This window comes from Thermobia domestica, chromosome 7 (genome assembly GCF_964235325.1).
Source record: "Thermobia domestica chromosome 7, izTheDome1.hap1.1, whole genome shotgun sequence".
NCBI lineage: Eukaryota > Metazoa > Arthropoda > Insecta > Zygentoma > Lepismatidae > Thermobia > Thermobia domestica.
In genome coordinates, this window is record NC_137460.1 from 30,185,858 (window position 1) to 30,207,614 (window position 21,757).

General features: G+C 34.5%; 1 protein-coding gene across 4 annotated transcripts in view; it reads right to left on the reverse strand.

The window, feature by feature from the left end:
* LOC145689967 (uncharacterized) overlaps window positions 1-20,913 on the reverse strand; it is a 70,471-nt gene extending 49,558 nt beyond the window's left edge. The window contains exons 1-3 of one of the 4 annotated variants that reach the window (XR_014132132.1): window positions 20,719-20,913; window positions 9,827-10,469; window positions 2,776-2,912 (exon numbers count right to left, since the gene is read on the reverse strand). Coding sequence is in view for 3 of the 4 variants with exons in the window: in XM_081764365.1 (XP_081620491.1) it covers window positions 1,565-2,912; window positions 9,827-10,299 (1,821 nt within the window). In the remaining variant the exon portion in view is untranslated. Of the gene's footprint in view, window positions 1-921; window positions 2,913-9,826; window positions 10,470-20,718 lie in introns of those variants that run through there. The other 3 variants (XM_081764366.1, XM_081764365.1, XM_081764364.1) reach the window with 3 other exon arrangements.
* Window positions 20,914-21,757: the final 844 nt, after the last annotated feature.

Consider the following 21,757-nt stretch of genomic DNA (forward strand, 5'->3'; position numbering starts at 1 on the left):
GGACTATAGTTGGCAAAGCACCCAGCACCGAAATTATTGGCAGTCGGAAATACGCCACTGGTCGTAACCATAATATAACTCGTGATATCAGTATATTTACGGAATAGATAAAATTTTGTTTGCTCGCTAACAGGGAATATTGAAAAATTTTAAAAGTGATTTGAAAATTTCTGTTGTTTTATTCATTCTAAACATACGGTGAATTAATATTTTACTTAGTTACAAATGCCTGTTTTATTGGTTGAAGCAAAAAAAAAAAAAAAAAAATATGTATAACTCGAATAGGAATCGAACCCGGAACACTTTACACATAAGTCACAGATTTTACGCACTCTGCCTCACCGTCACTAGGTAAATTCGTGCGTCGTACGATATATGCGGCGAGTAGAAAACTTTAACACAATTTTTCTCTACTGCGTTCTCCCAGTTTGTAATATTAAATCTTTAAAAGTGCACCACCACCTCGCAAAAAATGGCTCAGAAGTTCAATTACCAAACTCTGATCCCCTTGTTAGTGTTAAGAATATGCTTACGGAGGTTGTTATATAATGTTGGATATAAGTATATGAAACTGTTTTGAAGCAAACTGTGTGATGATTTTGAATGTGGAGATTTTCCCTATATCTAGTATTATAACAGTGAAAGTTTCATTTATTTGCATAGAATGTATTAAGATTCTGTTGCGTGAAAATTAATAACTGTAACACATAAAGTCATGGCAGTGGTAGTATTTACAGTTTTATAAAAAGTTTGTTTTTACATACTTCACTTATTAGCTAACACGCATTAGCTCACTCCCTGACTTTTTTCTTTTCTTTTCTCTTAGTACGGAAGATTAATTTATTTCTTGAATCATTTGCCCAGAAGATGATGCCGAACAATATCAAAGATTGAATGGTACCAAAGTAAATGCTTCTACACTACTATTTAAAATATATTTAATTATTTTCAAGGCATACAAAACATTGAATTTTTGCTCTAACGACATTATAAGGATATCCCAAGTAAGAGTATTACTTATATGAAGACAAGAAATGTGTTGAAGTTACATACTTTAAGTTAGAATCCATGATTGATACATTTATGTTATGATATGTTTGTTTCGTAAGTAATGAAAGTTCAAAGACACCGATTTTTCTGTATTTACTTTTAAACCTCGAAAAGAAAACCATTTTTGTAATTGATAGTTAATGTATTGTTTATATAATGTTTATAACGAATTTGGTACTTTTTCACGAGTGAATTTCTTGCTCACTTAAACCTCTGTATGATGAAGTGTTCATTATTTTTTCAGGTTGGTGGTTTCGTGCTTCCTAACATAATTCATTCCACACAAGTTTCAAAATCGTACGGGTAAGGCTACAAATTTTCCTATGTGAAACAAATGTGCCGATAAAATTTCTAAAACTCGTTCGTCACCTAATATTCGTGCAAATTTCTGTATTGCCTGCATACCACTTTACTGAGTTGAAATTAATTATTTCTAGTGTGAGTGCTTATGAGTTTTAAGGTTATTTTTCGTCAAAAATAATTTCCCACATTCTCAACACTTAAAGTTGCACTCTTACGTGTGAGTCTTCATATGCTGTGAAACACCATATGGTCTGGTAAACCTTTTCCCACATTCCTTACATTCAAAGGGTTTCTCAATACTGTGTACAGACATATGATTTTGAAGAGTAATTTTCTGGATAAATTTTTTCCCACATGTATCACATTCGAATTTTTTTTCTCCTGTGTGGATTTTCTCGTGCCTTTGTCTAGCACTATATTGAATAAATGTCTTGGAACAATACGAACATTTGTACGGCCGTAAACCAATATGAATTCTGACATGCCTTTTAAGATCATGTCTGGCATAGAAAACTTTATCACATTCATTACAAATATAAATCGTGTCCTTTATGTGACGTTCCATGTGGCTCAGTAAGCATCGTTTAGAAGTAAAATATGTCCCACATTTATCACAATTAAAAGATTCGTCTTTAATATGAGATCTTGCGTGCTTATTAAGATCCATCTGCAGTTTAAACGCTTTACCGCATTTATTACAAGTGTACTTCTTGTCTGTGACGTGCCTTTTCATGTGCATATAGCAGTTGCTATGTTGTGCAAAACATTTGCCACAAATATTGCATGCAAACTGTTTTTTTCCAGTGTGAAGAATCTTGTGCTTTGATAAACTTCCCGGTTCGGTAAACGTCGTGTTACATTTTTCACACTGATACCTTTTTTCCTTGGTATGAACTACTAAATGCTTTATTAAATAATTTTTTTGAGAGAATGATTTTCCACAATCACTACAGTAAAACAGTTTCAATCTTGTGTGGTTGTTAAGATGTACATTAAAAGAACTTTTGTTGGAAAAGCGTTTTGGACAATATTCACATTCAAAAAATTCTGTAACGATATGTTTCCTTTTCATATGTGTTTGTAAGTACGTTTTAGCGAAGTATCCTTTCCTACATATTTCACAATTGAAAGGTCGTCTTTCAGTATGACTATTTCTATGCGATTTCAGAGAACATTTAGAATTAAATGGTTTGGAACAAATATCACATCTGTATTTCTGATAATTAATATGCAGAAATTTCATGTGCTGACGTAGACGATGTTTTGACGCATAAGATTTTCCACATTCATAACATTTCACAGGTTGACAATCATTGTGCAAAATCTTTTTATGTTGATATGGACATTGATTTAATGCGCACGATTTTCCGCAACTCAAACATTTCCAGAGTTTACATGAAATTGTATCTTCAACAAAGTTACCTTTCCGTAAACTCACTGCGTTAACAGCAATGGCATCTCTTTTTCGAGTTATCGATTCTGTGTAATTAGAGTTCTTGTTCTCTTCAATGCACGCTGAACCTAGGTCTTCAACTGAATTTTGTGCTTGAAATGTGCACCTGAAATATTGAGGAGTAAAAATATTATTGTAACATTGTTCTAGAAATAACCTGCTTATTTTTGACACGTATAGTCAAAATACGTGATAATACAAAACCATGACTTTGAAAGAAAAACTGGCAAGTAAAACCATAGAAAATGTAAGGAATAGTATACATATAGGAAATAAACAAATGACACGGCAAATAGAAGAAAGTTCGGTTTTAATTTTGAAATACAAAGAATATAAAAAGAAAAATAAGTATTCTCCGTTACCGCAAATTATAAAATATATTTTGACATGTTTACGTTATAACTTGTATACTCCGAATTGTAATAGTTTATTTTACTCAAAATTTACCTTATCTGTCTTTGGGATTCGTACAGTTTCGTCCTTATATTAGTACAATATCATTGTGTGCGATTCTATATACATTTGCGTGTTATTGATGCAAGAGATGCGTGAGACTACCGTTATTTTCTTCCACATCAACCTTTCTTTTAACGTTATAATATAGTGTTTTGAACTGACACTTGGAAAATTTTAGTTATTGATATACTATTGGCATTTCTCGATATCTAGTTATTGATATTTCTCGCAATATTAAATGCCTATGCACTTGTTTAAGTAGCAATTTAGCTCATTACATCTTGACTGATTCGCATTTAAGAACGATGCTTAAAATTTACTATTAAGATATGCGTTGGTCTAAGGTAATTCAATATACTATCGCATGCGAGTCACTAAATTAATCGCAATATGATGCATTATACAGTTAATAGTTTACCATCAACCTAGTAGCTAAATTATCCAGTATTAAATATATATCATAAAACATTTACTAGTAAAGTAACCTCAAATCTGAAACTTTAGGTCATGGGTCTCTTATAACTGCAACGCGTTAACACATTTTGAAAGTAGAAGCAAAACAAAACATAAACCACCACTTAATATAATTGCGTTTACATAAAACGTACTATCTCCAAGGTGGTAAGTAGTTTGTTTTGGTAAATCATACTAAGTTCGTCAAGGCTTAGTAAAAACATAATGGAACATTTTTAAATTTGGAGTATGGTTTCCGATCAACGCATAATTTCTGAAAAAAGCATCCTTGAACTAGACAGTACTTTTTTCCTACTTAGTGCGGTCCCCTGTATAGGATTGCTAGCAGTGTAAAGAAACATAGAAAAAATGAATATCGGCACTTAAGCTTTTAAAATATTTAAATGGTTTAAACCACGGTTTCTCAATATGGGGAAAGCGAAGATAAGCGGAAGAAATATAGTTAGAATCTAATACAGGAAAGTATTTTTAAACATTGTTTTGAATTTTGTTTTGTAGGTAAGTTTCAATTTTAGAACAACAAAAAAGTAGGTCTACTACACATTTTCAACAGGTGGAGAGTTCCTTAAAAATCAATTTAAATTATAGAGGTACGATATGAAACCAATTAGAATTGCGCACTAATAGACTAGAAAACTACAAATGCAACCGAACCTGCATAATAAAATACATTTAAAATTAAAAGCTAATGAGATAACTGAGTGTGGTTTGATTTCTCTAGTGCGGCAATGTCCGGTTCAATCTCTGTAACGCATATTATCATGTCATTTAAAATCCTCAATAACTTTCTATAACAATTGTCCACGTATTTCTAACCAAATTAGAAATCACTAATTTTTTTATGACAACCCAAAATTAAGGGAGCTATGAAGTTTTAAAATTTTCAAACGGCCTTCCTTTGGAAACAGTATGAAGGATTGGATTTCATATTAGCAACATGAATGAACTGATAAAATTTGGTTTTAGTTGTTTGGTTTTTAGGGAAGTTACTGCATCCACTATATACAAAAATGGATTCTACTATTATAGAAATAGATGGATATCGTAAGATCTTCTCAATAGGTATATTGAAAATGCCACAGAAGCTTAATACAAACCAGAATACATGAGGGGTTGCTGGCAATAGGATTTAATAAAATGAGGGTCGCTAGCAAGTGGATGCGATAAAATGGGGGTCGTGATAAGAATTAGGTTAAGAACCACTCTTTTATACATTAATCCTATTGGGTTGCATGTCGGCAAATACAGAAGTGGGTTATAAAGTATATAACACTCCATCACTGCATAGAAGGATGATTTTACTAGAATGTGCAAGTAATTTATATTCCAGTACTTTTATTCTACTGCGCTGACAGAAATCCCATCAAAAAGAGATATACGCTTTTAAGAATTGAATAAGCATATAATTTTGTCTAAGACCCCAATACAAATTTTCTTGAACAAATTTAAATCCTGTCCTATATAAAGCTTAAATAATATCCTATTTCTACCAAGGATTTTACAGTATATGGAATTGAAGTTTATCAGTGACATCCATAAACAGAAGATCATAATACCAGTAACACAACTTTCCACCAAATCCTTTTGTGGAAAACACCTTAATCATCATTATTCCTGGTAAACTTTGTAGGCTAAATAGTTCAGCACGGATTGACTTCTGTTTGGTATTTTTAGAAGACTCCGAAATATCTATATTGCTTAGTCGTGAAATTGAAATATTGATTTTTGTAAGTTATAGATAGACTATTTTGCAACTGTTAAAGAACAAATATCTGCAAAAATAATTTTGGGTTTTGACAAAAACACTTTCTGTCATAGAGTAAAACTCTATAGTTAATACATCAGAACTAGCGTTTTATTACCAGTAGTATAATTTTCATTTTCTGTTAGCGTGATTGAGTCCATTATAAGGAGAGACAGTTATCTGCTACGTCAATATATACATATACGATGAGATCTCACAAGCTGAGTAAGTAATACTTATTGAATTTATCAAATATCACTACAATTGGGAGATAAGTGATTTACATCGTTTCCTCATTTTGAACTTGCTCTTAAATTAGAGGATAGCAAAGAAAAAAAAAAAAAAAAATATATATATATATATATAGCTAATCTGAAAATTTATTTTAGAAGAGTAATATCGACTTTCGAATTGATGTACTGTCTTTCATCAACTTAGTTCCTAAGAAACAGAAATCACACGTTAAACATATTCTAATGGCAAAACTTCTCATGACTTTAGTTGTAGATACTGCTGTATAATGGGGTCAGTAACGGCACTTAATAAGACCCGCATTGATAAAAATAAATATTTCATCACTATAAACTACAAAGTAAACGCTCGGACTGAGGCACAAATATTTTATTTTACTCAGCACGTAAAAACAGGTGCTTGCGCAATTAAAATATATATGTTCTACCAACTATAAGATTTTCTTCTTCTAGCAAAATGAAAGGATTTTACTTAAATGTCTATAATTCAAACTTTAATTGAAATAGATATACTAGTTATACTTCATTTGCAGTAATTGGTAGCCTATCCTTCCCTGTACAATTAGTTTAAATACGCAAGAAAACAAAGAACTGAAATTTTTCCCACAAAAATGTATATTTTCTAAATTTATTCGCTTGTAACTTGGCAACATTACTTCTGAGATAAACAAGAAATAGCTGAGTTGTAGCCCACAACATCTCAAATCTACTGTGTGAATGTTGTTCCCATTGTCCTAGTATACCTGACAAAAAGTAAATTATGTTCTCAATTCTAACGCACAAAGACAAAAGTGTATTCAACAAAGTAGAAGCTAATATTTATTCATAAACTTTCCAGGTGGGGTTCAGCTACAATCTCTACGAGAAAATATCAAAAAATTGTGAAATCTTGTATAGGAACTTCACTCAGGAAATCTCCGATACCATAATGGTATTATTCCTTGTTTACGTGGTCACCATGTCTAGCGACACATCTTTATCAGCTGTTCATTTTCCGTAAGCGCGATTTTAAAACTCTCCAGTTTGTCTTTAAGACCACAGCTTGATTCCAGAAATGATGTTATCTCTATTGTCAGAATTGCGTCCTCTGGGTCGATGCTTCATTTCTGCGAAGAGAAGGGCTGCACTTGCTGCTTGTTTTCGCAGAGTATGAGAGTTGGGCAATATTTCATATCCTCTTTCCACTACCTTAATTTGGATACACGACCGGAAATAGCTGGTGAATTCTCTCCCAACAGCAGCATATCATTTGTGACTAATGCTGGACGTTTCTTCTTCAGTTCTTCTCGTAAGTTGATCAGATGGGACTAGTAGGTACTAGTAAGACCTTGCCCCTGTTGAAGGAAATCAATCATGATGACACCTTCACAGTTTCAGAAAACTGAAAGCACCACCTTAACCATAGGCTTCTGCACTCGTGTAATTTTAGAGGGAGGAGGGTTGAGTGTTTCCAATGTTTGCTAACTTTCTTTGTGGGCTATAAAGATAGATCCAACTTCCATCCATTGTCACTAGTCTGTCGAAGGAGTCCTCTTCATCTTCCTCAGCGGCGCAACATTTCTCATGCAGCGTCCTCGTGATTTCTCTTCGCAAATGTGTGAGCAGTCGTGGCATCCATCGTGCTGACAATTTCTGAAGATGTAGTTGTTTGTGAATGATATCCCACGCAATCACGTAACTCATACTAATTGCACACGTAACAGTTTAATTGTTATTATCTATCTTTCATTATGAACGTATAAAACCTCTCCATCAAGGCGGCATTATCACTGAAAAATGTTCTTTTAAATCTAGAGGCGTCCAGTTTCGAATTGTCGTTTCCAATTTGATACCACCTTCTTCATTCTCCTTTAGTTCACTTAGATTTCTTTAATCTCTTCCTGAATCTGCTATGCTGATTACACATGAATGGAGGTACTTAATGATGCCCAGTGACGCAAGCTTATCAATTATCGCAGATTTAGTGATTTACCAGCAATAAATAAATAAATAAATAAATAAAAGAAGGAAGAAAAGTGTGTTCTTAAGGAGTCCAGAAATTGTATGGTTAACATAAAAGCACATAACTATAAAATGCATGATGCATGTCCGACGGATTTAAAGATTCTCACCTTGTATGCAATTGCATCAATTACTTGGTACTCCATCGGACACACTGTTCAATTCCCAGTGTTTTCTTTTGTAATATACGTTATTCGTAGGCACAACGTAAAAGAAGTAATAGGGAAATATTTTGGAAAACTACTTAAAAGTACCGGTTTAAACTAAATGTTTATTACTTGGTAAGCGTGTCTTTCTGACACACGAAGCAGTTATTAGAATATTCAGATTGTGTTTGAAAACTATATACTGTAAATTTTGAGCCTACTACTACCTTAAAAAAATAAAGAAAAAAAATCATGTTCGCACTACATGGCCTATTTTCGTGATAATTGCCTAGGGAGGGGAAGCTCTTCCTGGAAGTGGAATTTTAAGCATCAACAACCAAAATATAACGGTCACGCTGTTTGGTACAACTATTCGACTTCTTAAGTTAAAAGCATCTTATCTCGTAAGTGAATAAATTCAAAAAGCGAACATTTTCGTAGGAAAATTTCAAAAAACTTCCTCCTGCTATTTCCCTGTTTTGGGGAATAATAAACTGAATCTATACCAAGAAGAGAGGCAACTCAACTGTGATCAAAATAAGGAGTGCATTGTACGTACATTAGCGGACATCGTTGGAGTAATAAATTAAGATTTACATCTCTTCTTATTAAATTCAATCGTAGGTTGGTGGGCAACATGAAAATTTCAAAACCTTTCTCTTGCTTGGGAGACCTGTTTTATACTTCGATAAAGCAGCTTCTTCGTAACTACATCTAGACATTCTATTCTTGGTCTTCTTTTTCCTGCTTTTCCTTCTGCCTTTTCCTCTATCAGCACGGTTATTCAATCGGAGTGCTGAATAAGATGGCCAAGCATGCTGTTTCTCCTTTTTCCTATTATCTTCAAGATCTGACGTCCTTCATTAGCCTGCTTCAGTACGTTTTCATTTCTTTACCTTTCGGTCCATGATATGCGCAGTATTCTGCGCCAAAACCCCATTTCAAATGCTTCCAGCCTGGATATTTCAGCTTTTCTCAATGTCCACGCCTCTGATTCCTAAAGTGCCGCGCTCCATACCACTGTCTCAATAAATCGTTTACGAACGTCCGACGACACATTTCTTGATGTTAGTAGTCCTAAGATTTACATAGTATCTTCAAAACATACTGCGATATCTTCCACTTCAAAGGCAGTTTGACGAAGTTGAAAGTAATGTAAATATGAAGCGTACATATATTTTCGGAGGCATGAGAAGACTTCGTCATACCGTTGTCTTAAAATAATTAATAAAAAGTTATACTGAACCATAGGCTATTTGTTTGCAACTCAAGAATCTTGAGTATTTCTGTTGTAAGTAGAATATCGGTTATATAAGTCTAAATCTACTATTGTGCGAAAAGAGGAAAATCTAATAAACGGTGAAAGTTTGAAACACATATTTTTCACCAAACTAAAGCTGATCCGATCGAGTTGTAAATTCTTGAATGAACACTTATTTTCATTCAAGAAAGTTGGTTTGTAAGAGAATTATCATGCCTTTTAAACCAACCAACTTTATTATTAGTAAGAGAATTATTATATATTCCATCAGTAAATATTATATAAAAAGAATTAGAATGTATTTTAAGTGTTCTTTCCTTAACCTGGAATAATTATTATTAAATTTTACCCACATCTCACAAGATCCGCCACTGGTTCGGATTAAGGTGAAACTTTGAGAGCTAGAACATATTTTTCGAAAACTACTAGAAAGCTTAAAGAATTTTCTTAAATTCAGTAATATTTATCCTTTCTTTTCTGGTACTTTTAGCGGTTTTATCTCAATTATTATACAGCAAATTGCACGATAAAGCCCTCTTTCTGTATAAAATGCAATGGAGAAGCTTCACAAATTTCTATAATCTCAAAAATTTGCAGCTCGAAATTTATATAATATTTTATTGCAAACGTTAATTGAGATAAAACCCTAATTATTTGAGAATAAATACTGGTAGCGTAAATTCATACCTTTGTGGGGAAGAGTCCGTAAAATGTAGAGTATTTTCATCTTCAGTTTCAAATTTCTTCACAGCTTTGCAGACGTCACCCATGGATTTATTTCCAGTCACTGACTTTTGAGAAGATTGAAAGTGTAATGAAGATTTCTTGATTGCATTGTCGGAACTGAATCCTAATTCAAACGTTAAATTATTACTTCTACCATTAGCAACGTTTGTTTTACTTGGATAAATTAAAAACGGAACATCAATCTTAGAAGGAAGGCACTTCATACTGTTCACTTTAAGTTTTGTTTCGTTTCCAGCAGACGCCGGATTGTTACTTCTACCTTGAGCGTGATCAGAAATGGTCTGTTCTGCATCTTTCAGCTCATGATTTACCACACTGTGATTTAAACTTTCAAATTTTATGGTAGCTCCAGGAATATTTAAATCAGGAGGAAGCCGCTCACATAAAACAATAGCTTTCTTAGTGAGAAACATTCTGTTTCTTTGAAAGAAAATTGGTTTTTAGTATGAGAAATCAAAATAGTTCGCTGCAAACTACAATGACATATTTTTTTCTGCTGAACAATGGATCCAAGCAAAACATCAATTCACACCTAAAATATTTCCGACTGCAGCTTGGAAGTTCTTACATCAGATTCATAAACCTGCAAAGGATAATCATAATTATTACAATTTGAAGAATCCTAACGGTTCAAAGTTGTTTGTTATAATGTGTTCATATCTTACTAAATTAACTAGTAATATTAAGAGATTGGAGCTCCGTCGTGGCTAAGCTGTTAGCATACACATATTTGGCGTGGAAGACCCAGGCTTGATATCCGAAAAGAGCTCATGTTCGAATTTCACGTTAAGCTGTAGCTTTACGTCTAGTGTAGCCTAGCTGCTGAAAGGTACCATAAACCAAACATGAAATAAAACAGAGAAGATATAATTGAATGAAACCTTGATGTACTGTAATAGAAAAATCAAAATTTTAAGAAAATGTTGATATATACTACCACGCATCTGCAATAAAATTAACGTAATTATCTATATACATAAATAACTTTGACCAATCTATTTGCTAACAACATTTTCAATGTAACTAATGATATAAATAAATATATTAACTGGAAAAAGTAATTAAACAAGCAGACAGCAACCCTTTTAAAATACCGATAAAAATCTACGGAGAAACTACGTTCCCATCTCAGGAAAGGTAATTCTTTACGCTTCTAAAACCAGAAATTGAAACAATGTAACTACTCCATGCTTGCATGATATTTACCCAAGTACACAACACATTTTAACCATATTCGTTTGTTCGTATCCTTTTTGGTTTTGGGTGAGAAACGAAAAAGTCAAAACCTTATGAAATCATTAAATTACTTTTTTCTTCTTTGGTAACGAACAAACTACTTTTATTCAACAGACCAATCAAGTGAGTCTTCAGACGTTACTCGCCAAAACACAAAAGGTGTATAGGAATAATAACATTTTATGAATCCCAAAGAATAACTGGTCAAAATCAAATCAACGATATCACAATTAGCTTTGAAAACTTACAATTCTTTCTTCTTGTATTGTTAACCGAAAAAAATTATTAATTGCATATCTTTTCTATTGTAGTAAGTTAGAAATATTGATGAACATTATTAACTGTGAGAACTATCTGTTGGATTTTTCTCAAGAAGATAAAACCGCGTAGCGGGTTTCAGTGTTATTTGAAATAAGAATATACGCCTAAGCGCGATTTCCATACATTCATATATCGATTTCCATATGAGAACTATTACAGATTTGGATTTGCCAATTTTACTGATAACGTCCAATTCCAACGCTGAAGAATATTCCATTTCTCAGAGAGTGTGTGTCTGTGTCTTCGTCGCTATATAAACCTCGTTAGGGCGTTTTTCATTTGGATATAGCGCCATAAAGTTCAGGGTTTACATTTTGTAAGATAATGTGGAAACGTGCAGAAGCGCCAGTATATGGTTTTCCATTGCGGAAGAACAATAAGTTTCCTGTGGTCTTAACCACATTCATGTCGCAAAATCGCGGTCGGACTGTGGAGATAATCCTAACAGTTCAACCACCCATCTTCACGCTGCTTAAAAGCTGCTAGAATAATCAATCGTAATCTTGAATAATCACCAATTCCTTAATTACAGTGACCCCCTAAATTATATTTCTTGCTACTTCTCAAGTAATCCTTGGTGTATTCAAGTGATTCAAAGTATGAGAATACTAGTAAAAGGTAAGTTAGTAATAAAATATAAGCGTTGCAATTATTTATAATTTTAATACCGTGCTTAATGCGTGTATTATTAAAATGTTATATTTTCATACGTCGTTTTCGTGAAAATACAGATTATTCAGTATCCAGAGGATGTATTCGAATTTCTTTATATAGCTGTTGACATTTCACGCACATTCTACATCATTGCATGTAAGACATTTACCGTTTCGGAGAGAAGAGAACCTTAACCTCTCCATATTTAAAATTCACATCAACAGTTTTCTACTGTATTATGAATATTAAAAATGAACAATTGTCCGAACACTTATTGTATTTCTTTTCTCTGTAGCATACTAAAAACTACTGAATCGTTCCCAGAGATTACCTTGAGCGAGGTATGTAACAATTACTACAATTTCAGGTCAAATCTCAATTTTAAGGTTAGCAGAATAACTGAGTTCTTTGCTTATTCAGAATTCTGCTTCTAAGGACTGGAAAGTAGTCAACGATTACAACCCGATATTTGTGCAAATGATCTTTAAACCGAGTTACAATGCTATAACATTTGATTCAGAAAAATCATAAAATATATTCTAATCTCATCCACATAATTCTTACCTATGCAATCTCCTTCTACAACAAATTGCCCAATGTACATTCAGGTGTGTTTCTCTTGGTTAAATATTAAAATAGTAGTCCACAACCTATGTTAAACAACAATACTGATTTTAGCTTCGGCCCTGAAAAATTATTCTAAAATTCCGTCATGCAATCAATCCAAGTATCATATTTTCTCTAAAATCAAGTATTTGAACTCTGAGTTGGCGGCTTCAAAGTCATGATACTGTTTCGCTTTTGTAGTTGTAATGTGCAAATGAAAAACTGAAACATTACTTTCTAATCTGTTATTTCGTTCGCAGTACGTATAAAATTATCTTTATATTAAAGGTCTCCAATTTACCACAGGCTATGCGTTCAGTGCTTTTAGCATTGCCATAATGCGTCGTAGACTGCACACTAAATAGTATTCTGTTCTGAAGCCAACTATTCACGTAGCACTGAAATATTACTTAGTATTTGAAATTATGGCGTACTTCAGCTTTTGTAATTCAATCAATAAGTATGTTAATAAAATATGGTTTAATTCTAGTTTTGTTTCATTTACTGAAAAAAACTGAAACCTAATTTTTAACAGTATTTTTTCAACAACGCTCAGTTTCTATTTTATGTTGGTCACTGTAAATGTTGAATAAGTTGCGTTACATACTACATCCTCATCGACTTCCTTTCCAATCAGCACATCATTAATTTATGCTCACGTTTCAAGTGCAACTTCACTCCTTGTCCTATTTACCTGTTGCAAATGAGTCGTCGGTCTCTTCATTTGACCTCGATTCCTTCACGTAGTTTCAGAAGTATGGTTTAATTGACCGAGTGAAAAGCTTTCTGCCAGCCGATGAAGTACAAACATAATTCTTCCTTTACGTCCAGAAATGTTTTGGAGTAATTTTCATAAACCCAATAGAATCTCTGGTGTCTTCTATTTTCTCGGAATCCAAATTTATTTCCCTCCAATATCTTTTCAATATTCTTCTCCAGCTGCCTATTGTTTGCGCCCCAAAATATCTTCAGTGTGAGAAATAAAGCTCATGGTTGTGGGAACACTGCTTTTCCCTGCTGGACTTTTCTTTAAAATGCAACAGTTTGAAATTCAAGAAAATGCTTTGGTTATTCTCGACTCAGGTAGATCTTATCAACAAGTGAAATTAGTACTTTCATTCATTGTCTGCTAATTCACTGAGCAAATCTGCTGGTATCTTGCTGTCTCTAATAGCCTTCTTCCGATAAACTCTTCTGGGAGAAGACGTAGAATTCTAGGACAAGACTGTACAGGTTTCCTTTTAGCGCATCACTCGAAATAATAGTTGAAAAATTATAATTCTGTCGCTAATTTCTTTCTTCTTGTCTCCTACAACATTTGCGCTGAGCGACATGAAAATATGTCACTTGGCATAAGGTAAAGGCACTAATAGGTAACAGGGGTTCAGTAGTTGACACTTTGCACGAAAAATTTAAATAATAAGGTTTCTTGACGTCATACGAACTCAAAAGTGGAAACAAATTGTAGGTTGAAGTTTCACTGAATATTATTTGGCATTCACCGCACAGAGTTTCATTACGTTATGGTGTTACATTGTAAACTCTTCACGTCATTGTGAGGATATGTTGTCTGCTAGAGTTTTGTTATCGATTTTATTAAGACGAATAATCTCTATTTGTAACTAGCATGCAAAATTATGATTTTAAATGTTTTTCTGATGAGTAACAAAATCATTTCGAGGTTCAACAGAAAATTGGGTGTTATTGGGGGAGTGTTAAGTACTGGCATCGAATACTGCTTGGATTTCGGAAGTTGATCCCTCTTGTTAAGTACTAATTCCAACCATTCTTATACTAAAATTAACATGTACCGCTTCAAGCACGTTGTAACGATCGGAAACATTAAAATTTGAATCAGAAAGGAAAATAACTGTATGGAACTAATACCGATAGTGCCAACACTGATACCAGTACATGTCAAGTACTGAATTTATTCTTTATTGGCTCGAAGGAAAGATTTTGACGTTCTGTATTGAAGTTTTTCTTAATAATACCAAAATAATAAGCGCGTAAGTAAATACTTACTTTTCCGAAAAAGTTTTTAAAAAATACGATCGTAATTTGAATTACAAGGAGAGAGGTCCACATACCCACAACCATCAAATGCTTCCAGGAAATATTTTCCAAACATACTAATTAATTCTGGTTTAGCTTAATATATACTTGGCAAAAAAAAAAAAAAAAGTATTGGTAGGACATCTAGAGATAAGATGATGCTATTTTTCGCGATCTCTTACTAATCTCTTCGTTTCAATGCATACAGCACCCTCCCTAATACTACCTATCAATTAAAGCCGCCTCTATTCACACCCTTTTTCCTGCTTCCATTTCCTGTACCACATCTTTCAAAAACAGGTTGACTGCAATGAAACACGAAATCTGGTCTAATATACATATCTTGTGTAGGCCACGAGACCTGTTTTAGGTTTCACTACAACAACTGCTTCAGGCCTTGAGGTCTTTATAAGTACCTCATCTCGTACTTGATAATATGGATTAAAATATTCGTTTGGCCTCACAAAGTTGCAAAGTGATCGTAGCCCGTGTATTTTTTTTATAGTATGTGTTTACAATATAGAAGTAAACAAAAATCACAGAAATAATGGTAATTTTAAAATTTCGCGGCGTGGCCCCAAGCTAAGGAAACCACTTTATCCCCGTGGCAGACAACCTGTTAACTAACTAGGGATGATTCCATACCGGGATCAAGTACCTGGGTAGAACCTATATATCGTCTGAAAGCTCTTGTCATGACAAAAACAAAACCCGTTTTCAATTCACTTTCTCAATTCAATTCGATACCCGCAACCTGACCCTATAAGGGGCCAGTTTATTGGTGTTTTTGACACCATATATGACATATTGGACAGAGGTAAAAGTGAAAGTTCCGACGCGTAAGCGGGTGAATTTATCATGCTCTGTTTTGGGCTCATTGGTAGAACGTGACTCGGGCAAGGGTTTGATAATATCAATTTGCACCCAGACGTACCCATTTCGTCAGTGTTGCCAGCGAATTATAAATACAATGTGGCGGGTGGTGTCTCTACCACTGGATGTATATCTATTTAACGTGACATAAAGAAGAGAACATATTATAGACGTATTTCTTTCTCAAGGACCCCAGTTTTTAAGTGTTGCCAACTAATTGTAAAAAAGAGGTGTAATATAGATTTGTACGATAAAACATTTAGACGCCAAGCTTGGCAGGAACATCGCACGACACTATAGCAAAAAGACATCGAAAGTGACTATCTCCTAACCAGTCTAGGTTGACAGTGTTGCCAACTAAGTGTAAACATCACAATGTTGCAATCGGCGTACGAACCACTGAACGAATATATAACAAATTTGACATAACCAGCATTGGACCATGGAACTCAAAGCTTGAGGGTCCCTGTTTAACAAGCACAACAGTTTAGCAGTGTTACCAACCATTGCAAACACTCAATATTTTTGCATGAAATCTACAGCATTGGCGTACATAATTACACTATGACCCCTGCTAGTTTTGTATTATCCAATGTTGCTTATGTCACATTTGTTATATAGTTGTTCAACTGCGAGCACGTCATTTGCAACATTGGGCTGTTTACACTTTGCTGAGAACACTAACAACCTAGAATATTTGGGAGGTGGTTACAATCAACGTCTTTTTGCTATAGTGTCGTGCGACGTTTCTGCCAAGCTTGGTGTATAAGCGTCTTATTGTACGAACAAGTTTTACACGTTCTCATTTTTACAATTGGTCGGCAACACTGACAAACTGGGGTCCTTGAGAAAGGAATACGTTTACAGTATATTCTCTCTAGTGATGAATGATCATTTGCCGCACTGTATTTACAATTCGTTGGCAACACTGAACAAACAGGAACGTAGGGGTGCAAAGTGATATCAAAACCTTGCCCGAGCCACTTTCTAGCAATGAGCTAAAAACAGACACAATACGCTCAGGCGCTTACGTGTGATGTCTTCGTAACTTTCATTTTTAATTCTGTCGAATATGTCATACATAGGGTCACAAACACCTACAAAATGCCTCTTCATAGGGTCAGGTTGCGGGTTTGCCCGTGATTTGAAAACGGTTTCGTACTTCTCATGGCAAGAGCTTTCACACGATATATAGATTTTATCCAGATACTTGGTCCCGGTATGGAATCATCCCTAGTAAGTAGTGACACAACCAATTTCTTGTCCAGTTTCCTCTTGTCCCTAATATTGCTCTCGTCTATATTGTTTTTTTTTTTTTTTTTTTTTTTTTTTTTTAAATATCCTCTTGATGAGTTTTCTTCTCTACCCAGCCAACTTTTTCAATTCTTTTACATTTTCACATATCTTTTTTGTCACTTTTCCATTTTTTCGCCTTGTACAGCGCAATGTTTCATACAAACACTTAGTGAGTCTTTTTTTAAACACTTTTTTAGATTCTCAAAATATATTTTTGAAACAATTTCTTTGCCATTTACATCAACCAGGAAAAAAAATAGACACTACTTTTTCATTTCAGCACGATGCCGCCAATAAAAGGAAGATTCTTGTCATATTTCGAGGAACAAATGATAGAAGCAATAAAAGAAGTATGTGAAGTTGGTGTGCCCGTTGCAGCTTCAGCCAAAAAAACATTTTGTTCCATGAATAACTATATTATATGAAATAAAAGGAAAAAAAACACAATTCGAAGGAAAACGGGTCCAGCATCTATTCTCACGGCAGAGGAGGAAGATATTCCAGTGAGGTATATCATTGAAGTAAGCGAAGCAAGATTTCCTGTGACTGTGAGCGAACTTCTAAACTATGATGCGTGATTTGGAAGGAAAGAACTCCTTTAAGAATGACAGACCTAGAAAAAACTTGGTTCAAAGGGTTTGTTGGAAGAAATCCGAACATTCCTATAAGGGTTGGAAAAGGAAGAGGAACTTGAAGAAAAAAGTTCTAAGTGTTGTTTCTTCAAAGTTGTGGTAGAAGCACTATGAAAGCAAAGTAAGGGAAAAGAAATATCTGGAACAAAAGGAAAAGAGCAGCAGAAAGACAAAAAAGGAAAGAGGAGATGGAAGGAATCATATGATTGCAACTGGAAAAGAGGAAAATGAAGTTTAAAAGCAAAGGATATGAAAAAAATGTTAAAAAATACTTCATTGCTACATATTCAGGTTCTCGACAAGGTGAGAGTGCAATATGAGACACCGAGAATGACTATGTTCCTTATAACGATTGTTCTAGGGAATTAAACGAATAATATACCAGCGGTTCAGAAATTGAAAATGAAATGAAATCTTTTTGTTTTACGTCCCACGTTTATGCCGGTTAGGCTAAAGGAGACGGTAATGATGAGTAATGAATGAAATGGTGGAACGAAGAAAGTGGGAGAACCCCGAGAGAACCAATTCACACCGTGTTCGTACACCACAAAGTTTATTTGGCGGGAGCCGGGATCGAAACCAGGACTCCAAGCACCAGAGGTGCACGGTCTACCATTGAGACACCGCGGCTAGGTTCAGATATTGAGTCAACTTCCATAACAAATGCATCCAAAAATAAATAAGTAGGAGAATTTGTGATCGTAACATACGAGGATGAATATTTTCCTAGGAAAGTTATCAGTAATATAAAGTTGCAATCGTGTCAACCATGCAGAAAAGCGAAAAATACTGGAAGTGGCCAGAAAGACCTAATGACTTAGACTATGTGTGGAGAAGATGCTGCTGATTATATTGAAGAACCTCAGTCAGTAGCATCCGGCGGGGCCTGTTTCTTGTTTCTCAATTGGAGAGTATTTGGAATTGACGTTTGTTTTCAGTGTCAAAGTTATTTCTATGTTTCATCTAGTGCTTTTGCGTTTTATTGAGCTCCTTAGAAACAAGTTAAGCGACGAGTGTAAATTGTACATTTATTGGATATTGAAGATTATCCTGCTTACTAATAGTCATCTGTAGTGTTGACAATACACATTGAAATTCTAGCATAATAAAACTGTCATCTCTATCTTTCGTATGTATGAAAAAAAGTACTGTAAACTATTAAACTCAAATGTGCCAACTAATAGATTTTATTTGTTTGTTTGTTTAGAAATGAAACATGTCAAATAATAAACTCTTGTAAGAATTTCGATTTAAGAAAAGAAAGAAAGAAAATACGAGAAACTAATATCCATTTAAAATTACGAAGGTTTATAAAAGAGAACTTCAAAGTATAGAATAAAAGATAAATCATATAACAACCAAAGTTCAAATCATTTTATAAGACGATAAACCTGAAAATTCCTTAAGATCTAAAAAACTGGTACCTTTACCTTAGATAAATTTCAATTGTTGAAAAAATTACATATTTTTTCGATTCGCTTATAAATACCGCTTCCGGATGTAAGGGATAAGAAGCACTGCGCAAAAACAAACCAATCTGTGCTGAGCGGCCGCTAAAAAGCACGAATGTTATCTAACTGAGTCAAGGCAGGCCAAAGCTGGTGGGACCGTACGCTGACATTAGGGTGCGACTGAAGGCAGCAGGCGCGTCAATGATGGGGGGCACGCGTAAGATGGTATAATGAAAATAAATTAGATTTTGGCAAAGATACAAGTGTCAACAGCACTTGTCATCATTTTATATCAGTAAGCTCCACTTGTAAACATATAATACAGCTTCTGTACACTCTACAGAAATACACCGCTAGTAGGACAACCACATCTAATAGAGTCGTCTCTCATATGCACTCACTTATTTTATCCATCGTAAAGTACTTTTAATGATTTTACATTAGTAACCCTACCTTGTAAACTTAAAATACACCTGTATTTCTTTGTATAAAATTTGTCGCCTGCAGAAATGTGTTCCTTATAAATATATCTTTACACACAAAGTATTCAATTTAACCTGTAGATTTTCCAAAGTGTGGTGCGCCAAAACTACACCAGCACCGATATGACTGCACAAACAGGGACAGTTGGGAACTATAAGTACTGTTGTGTTTGTCGGTTTGAGAAATAAATTTAATAGTGTATCATTTTGCATGTGTATTATCAATCCGTACGCAACTATTTGCGCAGGAGCCACATTGAAAGGGTTATGTGCCGTACCGCCGGACAAATTTTAGGCAATTTAACGGGTCAATTGGAGAATTTATTTAATTGAGTGAGGGGAAATGAGTGAAAGTGAGGTAAGTGCAATAGTAAAAGTGGAAAAAGTTGTTGTTTTTGTTGGTAGTATTAGATGTCGTAAGCGGCACTGTATATGGAGGGGAAGAACTATTTCGCGGAGAGCTATTACTTATGATATAGTAGCGCGAAAGGCATAGTGTTGGGGAAGAAGGAATTGCATTTCGAGGGCTATTTATCGGAGTATTTTTTTAATGAAAGGAAACCCCAGGGAACTGTTGTACACGATTGTCTTCCTCAAATTGGGAAAGCTTACAACCTTGTTTTGAAGGTAAAGGATGTCTAACTGAACGAGAATGTGTTTCTGCACAGTGTACAGAACCCCTATTGTATGTTAACAAGTGAAGCGGTTTAAGTATGAAACCATGGTTAGTGCTATTGAAATTTTCATGATCGCCAAAACCCACGCGCATACCCACCGTCGCTGATGCGCCTGCTCCGCTCGGGCCTCCCTGTTGCACTCCTGCCTTCACTCGCTTAGATACTGTTCGTGCCTTTTAGTTGCCACCTACTAAAATTTGGCTTTTTTTTTTTTTTTTTTTTTTTTTTGCACTAGTTTTTATGCCCCTAACGTAAATTAACGTCATCTAACTTAATGTAATCGAACAAAATATAACCGAATGCAGTACGTTTTGGTGCTTTTTTTTCAGTTTTCAAACTGGTCCGGCGATACGGCACTAATGCCTATTTAAGAATCGAAAATCGAAAAACAATACCATACAATACAGTCCAAGCTTTCTTTTCTATTTTTTTTTTTTTTTTTTTTTTTCTTTTGTAAGGATAACTGTAAACTTTCCCATTTTTGTAAAGTGAAAAAAAGAGTTGGTGAAGAAATTGAACAAATGTTTCAAATGGTATCATTAAACTAACCTACACACCCTGGATATTGTTCCATGTCAACTAAAACTGGATTTTCTTCCCGACTATTCTCTCTTCTCTTCTCTTCACTTCTCTTCATAAGACTATTATCAGTCAAATAAGTAGGTGCACCAGCTTAATCTCTCTTCTGTCAGGAGAACACTTTATTCTTGTCCAGTGTTGCCAAAATATTTACAATAAAAGTCGCTAATTGAGAGAAGTTATGACTACAATTTCTGGTGTACAGTCGATAAAAGTATAGCGAAATGTATTGTCAATATGCATGTTTTTAAAGTCTTAGATGAAATTTACGCAATTTACTACTATTCCTATCGTATATATCTACATATACAGAGTGTTTCAAAACAACAGCGAGAATGTGTTGGATGTAATTCCTGATAACAAGATAAGGCGATAAGTATAGACCAATCTGCGTGCAGAAATGCTTCCTTTCGGAGTTATAGGCTGCCGAAAACATGAAAAAAATGAAATTTAAAGGACCATAGCTCCGACATTATGGGCTCTGCCGTATTCGGCTCAAGACTTCACTTAGGAACTATTAAGTGCCATATCCATATATCCATGTTTCAGGATCCTGCGGCACTTCCAACACAATTGTTATGGAGGTGCTTTGTGAGTTACAAAAATTATATGTCCGTAACCAAACTGCCTCCATAAAATTTTTTGCGTGACTACCTTAGGATTCCGAAACATCTGTTTTGGATAGCGCGCATATTAGGTCCTAAGTGAAGTCTTGGGCCGAATATAATAGGTCCCATAATTTCGTAACTATGGACGTTTAAAGTTCATTTTTCCATGTTTTCGGCAGCATATAAATCGGGAAGGAAGCATTTGTGCATCCAGCTTGGTCTATAATTTCCGTCTTATTTTTGTGTGAGGAATCACCACCCAAACGTTGTCACTGTTGTTATGCGGGTCTGCAATTATTGCCATTATAACTTCAATTTATGTATAAATTAAAATATATTTAATTCTCAAACTCAGAAGGGCAATTGCCCACTTATTTCCTTGTGTTGGGCATAGCTCCTCG